Source organism: Balaenoptera acutorostrata, chromosome 6 (genome assembly GCF_949987535.1).
Source record: "Balaenoptera acutorostrata chromosome 6, mBalAcu1.1, whole genome shotgun sequence".
Lineage (NCBI taxonomy): Eukaryota > Metazoa > Chordata > Mammalia > Artiodactyla > Balaenopteridae > Balaenoptera > Balaenoptera acutorostrata.
The window spans coordinates 104,838,844-104,851,669 of NC_080069.1; the positions used below are offsets into that span (position 1 = coordinate 104,838,844).

Sequence of the window (12,826 nt, forward strand, 5' to 3'; positions counted from 1 at the left end):
AAACATCTATTGATATGGAAATACGTCATGACATGTCATTAAGTGAAAAGAACCAGTAATAAAACCATATTACAGTACGATCTAATTTTTCAATATATGTGTGCAATGGAAAAAAAATGTGTGGAAAAACAAACACTGAAATGTCAACAGTGGTTATCTCTGGGGGTAAGATTATAGGTTTGTTAGTTTGTTTGCTTTTAATTCTCTTGCCTGAAAATTCTAACTTTATTGCACTAAGCTTGTGTTACTACCCTTAAAGATCTTCCCCTCCCCACAAAGCAGACTTCCCTTTTCTGAAGTTCCACGGCCAAAGCTGTAAAGGGATGCTCAAGAGGAGGGATGATCACTGTTGAATCAGCACCTGGGCCCTTATCTGCCATGGTCACCTCAGGCCTTGTCTGTGGTTTCAGAGTCTGTCTCCAGGAGGGACTCTGGCCACTTATCCACCAACAACTCACTCTCAAGCCAGGACATCCCAATACCACCCCAAAGACATCGCCTCAGTCTGTGACCAGGTCAGTCAGCCAAATATCCATTGTCTGTAACATCACCCCAATACTTTCAACCTCCAGAGGAGAGAGGTGAAGAACTAGCATTTTTATAGGACTTCCCAGTTTACAAAGGGCCTCAGTCCTGGCCGGGGTCTAAGTGTGGTAACTCACATCTTGATGGTATAATTTGCCTTTTACAATTTTTTTTTCCATTTGCATAGACCATTTGATTCTGTAAAACCACCTTCTGAAGGAAGCAGGATCAGGAGTCGACAGTGTGCAGCTTTGGAACCAGACTTCTTTGCTGTGAGGTCTTAGACAAATGGCTTAACCTCTCTGAGCTTTGTTTTCCTCTGTAATATAGGCTAATGATCTCACCTTATGAGCTTGCTGTGAGGAAGGGATAATGACTGTTATGTGCCCAGCAAAGCACAGCAGATGCTCAATACATAGGTAGCATGCTATTTTTACACTCATTTTATAGATGGGAATATCAAGGCTCAGAATGGTGAAGTGACTTGCCCAAGGCTTCACAGCTAAAGAATGGCTGAGCTTGAAAGATGATCCCAGGAGCCCTGCCTCCCAGGACAGCGTTCACCCGGTCGGTGGACGATGCTGCCTCTCAGGATGCAGGGCCCTGTGACCCGTCCCTCCACGACCCTCCCTGGCTCCTTACCTGCTCCCTCAGCGCCTCCTCCACCTCCTCCTGCTCCTTTGCCTAGCACGGCCCTGCAGCATGTGCTCTGGGTTCTGACTTCTCCCGGCCTGGTTTCCAGGCAGTTGTGGGCGTGCCTCATTTGCATGGTCTTCAGGAAGCTCTCGGCCAGCTCTCCATCTCAGGTTTTTCTCTCCTGCCCTCTGCTGCCTTTGGACTGTCTGAGCCTACCAGGGACAGCCTGGAAGCTTTGGTTTCATCTTCCTCCTGTGAGCCACTCTTGCTTTCTCTCTAAGGGGGTCGAAGTCCACTCATCTTTGCAGGCCTCTGTTCTGCACCCGGTTGGTCTCCTGCATCACCTCTGACTGCACCGCCTTGGCTCACACACAGCCTTATGGGCAGTTGACAGGCAGGCAGGTTGTCTGTGATGCCACTTCTGCCCCTCGGTGCAGATCGATCCTTTCCTACTCTGCGCCCTGCAACTAAAATACAAAGGGCACTTGCAAAATATTGAGAAAATTATTTAATCCAAAAGGAAAACCATTAGGGGAGAGTCACTGAGGCATAAGCCTGAAGAGCCTGGGTTCTCAATCAAGTCAGATTTCTGGGTCAGAGTCAAGTCCTCGCTCAGAATCCAGACTCTACTTACTAGTGATGGAGACTTGAGCAAATTAATTTCTCTAAATATTATTTTTCTCAGCTGAAAATGGGCATAATAATTTTACCTATTTGATCCACAGGTTAAATGAGATAATGCATGCAGAGATCATAACACAGTGCCTGGTACACAGTAACATGCAGTAAATGTTAACTGTTATTAAGAGACGATCAGGCAAATCACAGAAAAAGAAATACAAGTGGAATATATATGTAATTGTTCAACCTCATTTATAATTAGAGAAATTCAGATTTAAAATAAGATACTGCTATTTTTCCTATCAGACTGAAAACATTAACATAATATTAGCTAAAACCCGCTACTATTATTAAAAGTAATAATAGCAGTTTATGTGCTTTATTAAATGCTTCTGATCTGGGACAATGAATCCTCCCAACACTCCCACAAGGCACAATATGGATCACATAAAATAAATGACTTGTCCTTACTCTTCCACAGATAAGGAATCAGAAGCTCAAAGCAAGTGAGGGGTTTATTTGCCCAAGAGCTCATGAGAAGCAAGTTAAAGAGCTGGGACTGCAAGTATGACTCTGAAATCTGTGCCATTGCCTCACTGTCTCCCAAAAGTGTGTTCATATGATCCATCTTTTGTTCCCTCTCCTATTCTCTGTACATATGGTCCTCTTCTTTTATTCCTTTACTGACCATTTAAATTGGGGTTTGGAGAATAAACAGAAATAAATGTATTTTATGATGTAATCAAATGCCCTAGTCCCCTTATTTTGTGTTTTAAAATTTTTGTTTTAGAAGAGGTAATACATTTGCATGTTCAGCACGAGAGGTTTCATTTTGCAATGAAAATGTTGTTCTCCCAGCTACCTAATTTCCCTAAAAATTAAGGAATTATACTATCAGTTTCTTGTGTATCTTTCCAAAGGTGCTTTATGAATACACAAGCAAAACTCCTATGTCAAAATGTCTATGTATTCCTATTCCTCCTTTTTACACAAATGTGCATTTGGTATACATGGTTCTACACTTTGCTTTTTTCACTTAACGATGTATCTGAGATATCATTCTGTATTAGTGCATAAAGAGCTTTTTCAGTTTTTTAATGGTTGTATCATATTTCATTGAATGGCTGTACCACAAATTACTTAACCATTCCCTTATTGATATAATCCCTTCATTTGTTGTTGTTTGTTGTTTTTTTTTTTTTTTTTTGGCCTCTCCTCAAGGCATGCGGGATCTTAGTTCCCTGACTTGGGATTGAACCCGGGCCCCCTGCAGTGGAAGCGCTGAGTCCTAACCAGTGGACAGCCAGGAAGTTCCCCTAATCCTTTCATTTTAAACATATAAATATTGGCTGGAAAAATAAATGCCAAAATGATTGCAGGATTTAGATTAGCCTTGAATTGTCTGAAAAATAGCTGTGTTCTTTGGGAAGTTGTAGATCCCTAACAAAGACCTCTAAGCATTTTTCCTCTTTCTGAGCAGGAGACAGAGGGATGCCTCAAGGCATGACCTGGTGGCCTGGAATTCCCTCTCAGCCCTAGAACGCCCTGCTTTCCAGTATCACTTCTGGTTAACTAAGGTTAGTGAGAATTCAAGACACTGATTCAGCCCAAAGGATCTGGTTCGTATTTGAGAGTTTGGAAGCCATGCTTTCTGGCAACTCATGCAAACCATGAAGAAGTTTATATACTTTTACATAATAATATAATTCCCTGGAAGTATCCAAAAGATATGTGTGATATTGTAATTTATAATAAGAAATATTTGGCCTTCATTCTATTCCTGGCCTGGGATTGAACCCACGCTCCCTGTGGTGGAAGCGTGAAGTCTTAACCACTGGACCACTAGGGAAGTCCCTTATTTAAAATGCTATTGCAGAAGAATTTTTATTGATCTGTGAAAATGGTCACAATATACTATAAATGGAGGGAGGCAAAGCAGTTACAAAATGTTGTAGGTATGATCCAGATTTTGTAAAACAAAATTTATATATAAAGCCTGAAAGGCCATGAGACAAAATGTCCCAATGGTTATCTCTGCGTGCTAAGTTTACTGGTATTGCCATTTTCTTCTTAACTATATTTTCTAAACTTTTATTAATAAATATGTATTACTTTTGCAATAGAAAAATTCACTTGGAAAACAAGGAAGTCTGAGTTTTCTGCAACCCGGGAATCCAGAACTTAAAAAGAAGCAAGGAGGGTGTGTAAGAAATCAGTCAGGGCATTGCAAGCATTGACATAAAAATAAAATAACCCATGGCCCTTTCCCGGGTCACTGCTTGTCTAGTGAGCAAATGCATTATCATTAATATCTCTGGGTGGTCAGGGCTAGGGAGTACTTTGCAAACAGTGGAAAATTTTCCGGGGAGATACCCAGGAGAGATAGTGAGCCATCTCAGGAATTTGAGAGTTGAACTAATTTAGTTCATGCTTCGGAGGTGAGGTCAGTCAGCTGGAAAAGCACCTCGTCTAAGCAGTACCTTGGAACCGGGTGAGTGAAGAGTCATGAGACTTGGTGGGGCCCAGCCAAGGTCGGGAATGGAGGCGGAGGGTGGCATGAACCATGTCGGGAGGAAGAGACAGCAGAAGGCAGTAAATGGGCAGTGGAGGATGGAGAAAAGACGGTGACGAGGCAGGTTTTGGTCAGGTGATCAGTGTTGAGCGAGCTCCCACCCCGGCCAAGGGCACGGGGCAACTCTCCCTGTGGGACACCACATTGTTATCACTTGGAGCCATGCCTTAGGCTTATCCGGAGGCCAGAACAGTCCCAGCAGCAGAGGTATCACCTGGAGATTGGTAGGAATGCAGAAGCTCAGGCCCACTCCAGACCTACTGAGTCAGAATTTGCATTTTCACAAGATCCCCAGGGGGATTCAGAGACACACTGAAGTATGAGGACTAATTTAGGAAAAAAATATCCCCAGTATATGCTCCTTGACTCATCCCAGGTACATTTGTCTTCAGGTTCTTAAAGACTTCTCAAGGATCTGACACCAGGAAGAAGATGTCCCAGACAGGGCTGGGTGAATCTCAGCCTGGGAATGGACACCGTCCCTCCCTCCCCATTTCCTGTGTGCAGCGTCTGAGTTTGTTTTACATGTCACAATCCTCATACAAAACCCTTGGGGCCAGATGTGTTTCAGAATTCAGAATTTTTCATATTTTAGGAAGATAATATGATGCATTTACCATATACTAGTGAGACCTGAGGCAGCACCTGGTAATCAAATGCATTAATATTCTGCAATTTATTTTTTATTTTATTTTATTAATATTCTGCAATTTATTATAAAGATTGATACCCAAAAGAATAAGCACCATCAGGTCAATTTTGGCACCAAATTTAATGAAAAAAACCTTTGTCTCCAGAACGTGGGGATTTTAGCATTGTGGATAAGGATTATGAACTGTTTTATTATTTTATTTTATTTTAAAAATGTGTCAATTGAATAAATTTAGAAACACTGATATAACACTATTTCCCAGCCCTCGTTTACCTCAGACTTAGCAGGACCTACAGGATCTAGATATTCTTTCAAATATAAAGTAGTTCACATAATTCCTTTCATCAAGCAGGTCACATCTGGCATTGTTATTCCCAGATCAATTCAAGGCATTCTGTGAGGAGTGATTGGATTTTGATGAAATTAAGAATTTATCCCAGCTAACATCAATGCGAAATGTCAGAGCTAAGGCTGGACCCCAGGGCCTCCAGCTCCTGGTCCTGCACTTTCCTCCTCTCCCTTCATCTGCCTTCCCCTCCTCTCTCTGTCCCCAGGCAGAGGGTTCCCGGCTGAGGACACAGGACAGCAGGCCTCCTGCCCATGCCACCTGGTGTGTTTAGAAACACAGAACTGCAATTGGACGGTTCTTCCTCCAGCTGGGCTGTGAATGAAGCATCTTGTCTTCCAGTCCCCCAGACTTGCCACCACATCAGGGCGGCAGTAATTGCCCCCTGAAGGTCCTTGGAGTGAGTTGGGCCAGGCACAGCCAGGTAAGTCCTGACACTTACTCTGAAGCCTTTCTCCACGTGACCCCTGGCAGGAACACAGTGGCAAAAAGTTGCAAGAGGCCATCTGTACAAGGAAGGGCCAGGGCAGTTTCCAGGAAGGTCTCAAAGGCCTTCTCCAAATGCCCGGAGAGAAGGCTCCTGGGCCAAAGTCCATCTCTGCTCTTGGAATGCTCAGCTTGCAGTACCGGCAAAGGGATCCTTTCACGGGGCTTTTAGTCGAAATCAGGAAGCCGGGCCCCTTCCTCCTCGCTGGGTTCCCGGGGCCTCATGGTTTGCACTCTTCTCTATGGCACTTTCTCATCTGTGCTCGTCTGTACATCTGTCTAGTTTCCCTTCTCTCATGGGAGTTTATTCTTTAACTTTTATTGTAGTACATGTCCAATATGGAAAAATTAGGCAACTCAGATGAATATAACACTGACACTTAGGAACAATGCTAGGCACTATTCGAGGGGCTCTACCTGAATCGTATGACATCCCTGATGACAACTCTGTGAGTAGGTGCTACCATCATACCATCTCCATGTCACAGATGACGGCACTGAGACACAGATTAAGTCTCTTGCCCGAGGTCGTGAGGCTAAGCGGCGGCAGACTGGGATTTGAACCAGGCATGGTGGTGCTGGAGTCCACGCCCTAAACCCAGGCCACACTGCCACCTATAAGGAGAAAATAAACTCACCCAAAATCTTACATGCAGAGATGACCACCGAAAAAATAAAGCTCAGGATCCAAACAATGTGAAGGGTCTAACATAAAGCCCTCTCCACAATAAATAAGACTGTAAAAATAACATCTTCTGGATGAGAGGCAACTCAAAGTGGTTTTTGTAATTGTATTATTGTATTCTTATAACACATGGTTCAGACAAATGGGTCATAGACTCTTCAGTATGAAACTTGAATTATGGTTTCACAATAAGAACTTTTCTATGGATGGTAATTAGAAACAAAGAAAAATTCTTTCTGGACAAAGGTATGTTTATCATAGCCTTTCAGTGTATAGCCTTTCAGTCTCTTTATAAGTATTTTTTTTTAGAAAGATTTTATTTTTAATTAGTTAATTAATTAATTTTTGGCTGTGTTGGGTCTTTGTTGCTGCGCGCAGGCTTTCTCTAGTTGCGGCGAGCGGGGCCGCTCTTTGTTGTGGTGCACAGGCTTCTCACTGCAGTGGCTTCTCTTGTTGCTGAGCACGGACCCTAGGCAAGCGGGCCTCAGTAGTTGTGGCTTGCAGGCTCAGTAGTTGTCGCTCGCAGGCTCCAGAGTGCAGGCTCAGTAGTTGTGGCGCACGATCTCAGTTGCTCCACGGCATGTGGGATCTTCCCGGACCAGGGCTCGAACCCGTGTCCCCCGCATTGGCAGGCGGATTCTTAACCAATGTGCCACCAGGGAAGCACTTTATAAGTATTTTAAATGCAAAATTTTTTCATACATTATTATAAAATATGTCATACTCTATGTACTGTTTTGTAGCCTTTCCGCTTATCTTTCCACATCATAAAATAGTCTTCTACAACCTTTTCTTCAAAATGAAAATAGTCTTGTTTTTGATCATAAAAGTGACAAAGGAAATAACAAATTTATGTATTTGCTTGTAGTATATGCGTGAAATGTCTCTGAAAGAGTACAGTAGATGCTGGTAACACTGGTTACCTCTGGAGGGAGCCAGATGGAAGGCAGACGTGGATGAGAGGGAGACTTTAATGTATAAACTCTTGCACTCTTGATTGTGACTATGTGTATGAGTTATCTATTTCAAAAATAATTAAGTTTTAAAAATGAAACTGATTCATCCTCATTACAAAATAAAGGCATAAAGTAGAAAATAAATTCATCTTTAAACTCGATACCCAGAGATAACACTGTTAACATTTTTGCTCTATTTCTTCCAGACCTTCATCTATGAATGTATAGACATATGTGCAGATATATTTTTACCAAAATGGGATGAGGCTGTATGGGGCTGTTTCGTCACCTGTGTTTTTCACTTAGGGTGAATCATGGACAACATTTCATGCAGCCCCATTTTAAATGTGTACAAGGTTATTAGTCATGTGAAGGTGGCTGGTTTCCAAAAGACTATTTCTGGATGGACTGCGAGTCCAGCACCTGGACCTGCAGTGCTAGTTAACACCAGTGGTATTTTATTGGAAGACTCAGATGAAATTATGATTGTGAAAGTAGTTTGTGTAGAGCATATAACGTTTTACTGTTAAAATTCTGGCCTCTTAACTGGAGGTGTCAGGAAGAAAGGTAGAAACAAAACCAGCTGGTCCAGCTTCTTTCTAATGTTGGCCCGTGGAGCTGACACTTCCCTCGTACAGTCTCCAACATTTACCCACTCATCTTTAAACCTGAGGTTTGCAAAGTTTAAGAGCACAAAGTGTTAGCAAGGGTATGGAACAACGGAAGCTCTGCTGAAGGTCCTCCACAGCTGGTGGGAATGTGAACTGTGACAAACTTTTTGGAAAAGAGGTGGTATCAACTAAAGCTGATCATGCACTCTACCCTGTGGCCCAGAATGGCCTCCCCTGGTTATATAGTGAATACGATGCCTGCATATTTCACCAGATGACATACTAATGGAATGTTCATAGCAGCACTAAATATAAGAGCCCCAAACTAGAAACACCCATATGCCCATCAGTAGTTAAGAGGTTAAATTATAATATTGTCACACAGTAGAATACTATCAAACAATGTCAATCTATCTCACAAACATGTTGAGCCCAAGAAGCCTGACGAAAATTAAGAGCACATATTGTTGCACCTAACTCTACTGCTGGGTAACAAACTGTCCCAAAACTTAGTCTTAAAACACGTATTGTTTTTCATGATTCTGTGGGCTAGCTGCGCAGTTTCTCTTCTGATTTCATCTATGGCTGCATTCAGCTGCAGGTTTGGCAGGGCTGGAAGGTCCAAGGTGACCTTGTTCACATGTGTGGTGGTACAGGGTTCTTCTCCACAGGGCCTAGGTCACTCCCTGACGTGGCAGCCTCGAAGTAGCATTCCAAGAGGGTGAAAGTGAAGCTGCAAGCTCTCCCTAAGGCTGAGCCTCAGACTTGCATAGCATTCGTTCTTCTGCATTCTGTTGGTCAAACCAAGTCAGAGGCCATCACAGATTCAAGGGCTGGGAAAATAGATCCCATCTATTAATGAGAAGTTACTTTGCAAAGGGTCACACATACAGGGATGGGAGAAGCTTGTGGACATATCTTCCATCTACTACAATATGATTCTACTTATATAAAGTAGAAAAGCAGACAAAACCAATTTATGCCGTTACAAATACCTTGGCAGATAGTTCTGAAGGGGAGTATGAGGGAGGCCTTCTGCGTTCCTGGATGTATTATGCTTCTTCATCTAGGTTACTAGAGTGTGTTCAGTTTAAGAAAATTCAGCCAGCTATAAACTTAAGACATTTGAAACTCTGTGATGGCTAAACTTGAATTAAAAGTTTATATGTGTGTGTGTGTGTGTGTGTGTGTGTGTGTGTGTGTGTGTGTGTGTGTATAGTGGCTTAAAAAGAATGAAGTTCTCTTTCAAGTCACAGTACAGCTGGTCAGGCTGCTGGAACAGCTCAGCTCCTGGAGGTTATTTGGGGCCCCAGCTTCCTTCTTTCTTGTTGTTGCATCATCTTGTCCTTATCTGAATAGCTGAAGCTGTTGCTGGCAGTCTGCATCCCACCTAGTGGGAAGGGACTCAGAGGGGAAATCCTGGACAAACGTACTCCTTTTGAGCTAATAGGGTGGAAGTTACATCACTTCCATTCACGGTCCACTGACACCAACTTATTCTTATGGCTGTGCCTAGCTGGGAATGCTGTCTTAGCTGGACTGCCCGTGCCAAGAAGTGCCCATTTCAGGAACAACTAACAGTCTGCTGTGTTTTAATGATGAAGCTGTTCTTTGATAATTATGCTTTAAAAAGGCCATTCAGAAAAAGCTAAGTTCCTTTATCTCAGTGTTAAAAGATTAAAAAAAACAAGTGGGGGCTTCCCTGGTGGTTCAGTGGTTAAGAATCCGCCTTCCAATGCAGGGGACGTGGGTTCGATCCCTGGTTGGGGAGCTAAGATCCCACATGCCGCGGGGCAACTAAGCCCCCTGCGCCTCAACTACTGAGCCTGCGTGCTCTAGAGCCCGTGTGCCACAACTAGAGAGCCCGAGCGCCGCGACTAGAGAGACGCCTGTGCCGCAACAAAGAGCCCGCGCCCTGTAATGAAAGATCCCGTGTGCTGCAACTAAGACACGGTGCAGCCAAATAAATAAATAAATATTTAAAAAACAAGTGACCTGAGTTCTATACTTGCCTTTCCTGTGTCAAAATGAAGGCTGTTACAGACTGAAAACAACACGTCTCTCGATACCAGTGCTGAAAACACACATCTGAAGGTACATTTCTGCTGCTACAGCTAAAAGATCGGACATTATTTCTGTTTCAGTGACAGTAAACTCAGAACTCCTGGGGAACCTTCTTTAATAATCACTGTTCAGGAAGATAGTGGTAATGGGGACTTGTCTGATACTTTGGGGATACCGATGATATTCACTGCATCACAGTACTTGCTCGTAGCTATTTTAAAGAAAATAATCACTCTTTTCCAGGTTATTTTTAACCTCTTAGTAAAAATAAAGGTCCTCTTATAAGATAGTGTAAGCCACCAAAAAATAAATAAAAAGGTCATTAATAATCACCATGCATTTTTCCTTAAATATATAAATATTTTCAACTTATATAAGTAAATACATAAAATTTTTTAAAAATTTAAAATATAATTGGCCAGATTCCAAGGGTTTATATACTTTCCTAGAAAAAACTTGGACTTCCCTGGTGGTCCAGTGATCAAGACTCCACGCTTCCACTGCAGGGAACACGGGTTCGATCCCTGGTAGGGGGACTAAGATCCTGCATGCCACGCACCACGGCCAAAAAAGAAAAAAGAAAAAAAAAAAAAAAGTCAACTGTCTTCGGAAAATTCCTTTATATGATTTTAGAGGAATAGCCTCTAAAATGAAGTGTTCAATGCACAAATGAATGCATTTTAGCAGCCTGTATCTTAGGTGCTGAGAGTACCCGATTAGAGCATGTAAGACTGAAAAATCCTATAATACATTTGGATTTATTAACCTATTTTCTACTTAAAATGCACGGATAAGGAATTTTTATATCAAGCATGTGTAGAGTGTAGGGAAACATTTATTTATTTATTTATTTATTTTTATTTACCTTTGGCTGCATTGGGTCTTTGTTGCTGCATGTAGGCTTTCTCTAGTTGTGGCGAGCAGGGGCTACTCTTCTTTGCAGTGCGCGGGCTTCTCATTGTGGTGGCTTCTCTTGTTGTGGAGCTTGGGCTCTAGGTGCGTGGGCTTCAGTAGTTGTGGCACATGGGCTTAGTTGCTCTGCGGCATGTGGGATCTTCCCGGACCAGGGCTCGAACCTGTGTCCCCTGCGTTGGCAGGCGGATTCTTAACCACTGCGCCACCAGGGAAGCCCGGGAAACAATTTTATTGGTAATAGAACTGGGCTACTTCATCAGAGCCCTTCTATTTTCTCACATATGTTCCCGCTGTTCCCCTTTCCTGGGACCCCTCCCAACCACTCCCTTGGATTTTCTGTCTTCCTTCTAGAAGAAAGGCTCACCTGTAGCACTAATAGTTCAGGATTTGCTAGGACTTTCCCCAAGACACCTGTCTACTGCTCCCAGGCACCTGGCCAGGAGGATCTCCTTGGAGCCAAAAAGTTAATAACTGGTCCAGAAAATACACAATGTCATGGCCTACAAATTTCTAAAATGAACTTTGAGACATCATGCAGAGGCAAAGGGGTGAGGAGGAAAGTCAGGCAGGCCCAGGCCCAGATCTCAGTTCTCCCCTTCCCCACGCGTGTAACCTCGGGCAGAGGACTGGATGTCCCTGGGCCTCAGCTTCCTCATCTGTGACATGGGAATAACACAGCTGCAGTGAGGATACATGTATTCAGCCACCTGCAGGCGCTCAATGATGCAGCTTCCTCTCCCACCACCCACTTTGTCCTTTCAGAGCTCAAAGATCCATAACTTAGGGAATCACAGGGAAGCTGAACCATGGCTAAAGGTTTAGAAAATACCATCTAAGGAGAACGGGTGAAGGAGTGGTAAATGTGTTGTGTGAGCGTTTAGTCTGGACAGAGCGGGCGGTAAGGACCTGTGGCTGCCATTTGTAAGCACCCACTAGCTTGCTTGGCATTTAACACAGTCGAATCCTCGGAACAGCCCTGTAAAAAACGTCTGATTATGAAGCTCCATATTGTAAGTGAGGAAACTGAGGTTTTATAACTTTCCCAAGATCATCCAGCTAAATGGGGAAATCGAGAGTCCAATTCAGGTCTGACGCTTTGCACGAGCTTAAGATTCTCCTGCCTCGTGACTGGAGGGCAGCATGGGGGAGGTGGCCCCAAAGAGGAGCAGGAGGGGACAAGGAAGATGGCTGTCAGCCACTGGTATCAGGGACAGGCAGGGGCCAGAGAGGATGAATGCTAAATCTTTCTTTGGGACTCATCAGAAAGGGACTCTCCAGGCCTCAGCTGCCTTAGGTATGGACCTGCCGGACGGCAGGAGTGACTGTTTCCTGGAGGAAAGCAGGCTTGTGAGCACCAGGCTGGGGACTGAGCTCCTGAGGAAAGCAGGCTTGTGAGCACCAGGCTGGGGACTGAGCTCCTGGGGGCCACACAGACAGAGCCGAGCATCCTGCCCCTCCTCACCGAGGGGGGCTCAGTGGCTGGCACAGTTGAATCCATCTTTTTTTTCTGCTTTTTTCTATATGTTCCATTGTTGTTGCAGAGATTCCCTTTGCCTTATTCTCGCCATTCCCCAGAAAGAGTTATATAAAACTAAGTAAAAATGTTAAAATATACAAATGCAATTTTTTTAGCCTTCATCTCTCTGTTTTCTTATCCACGGAACGGGTTTGATAACTCCTCTAACTGTGGGCGAGGCGCTGCGGTGGTCGGCCTCTTCACACCAGTGCAGGTCTCGTGTTCGTGTAGCCCTAGCACC

At 43.6% G+C, this 12,826-nt stretch overlaps 1 protein-coding gene across 3 annotated transcripts in view; it reads right to left on the reverse strand.

The window, feature by feature from the left end:
• The window catches only part of WDR31 (WD repeat domain 31), a 48,228-nt gene that overhangs the window by 16,098 nt on the left and 19,304 nt on the right, over positions 1 to 12,826 (reverse strand). Inside the window, exon 10 of one of the 3 annotated variants that reach the window (XM_057548112.1) lies at positions 6,616 to 8,923. The exons of the other annotated variants lie outside the window; for them this stretch is intronic. Coding sequence (XP_057404095.1) covers positions 8,889 to 8,923 — 35 coding nt within the window. The 3' untranslated portion in view covers positions 6,616 to 8,888. Of the gene's footprint in view, positions 1 to 6,615; positions 8,924 to 12,826 lie in introns of those variants that run through there. 3 annotated transcript variants of the gene reach the window in all.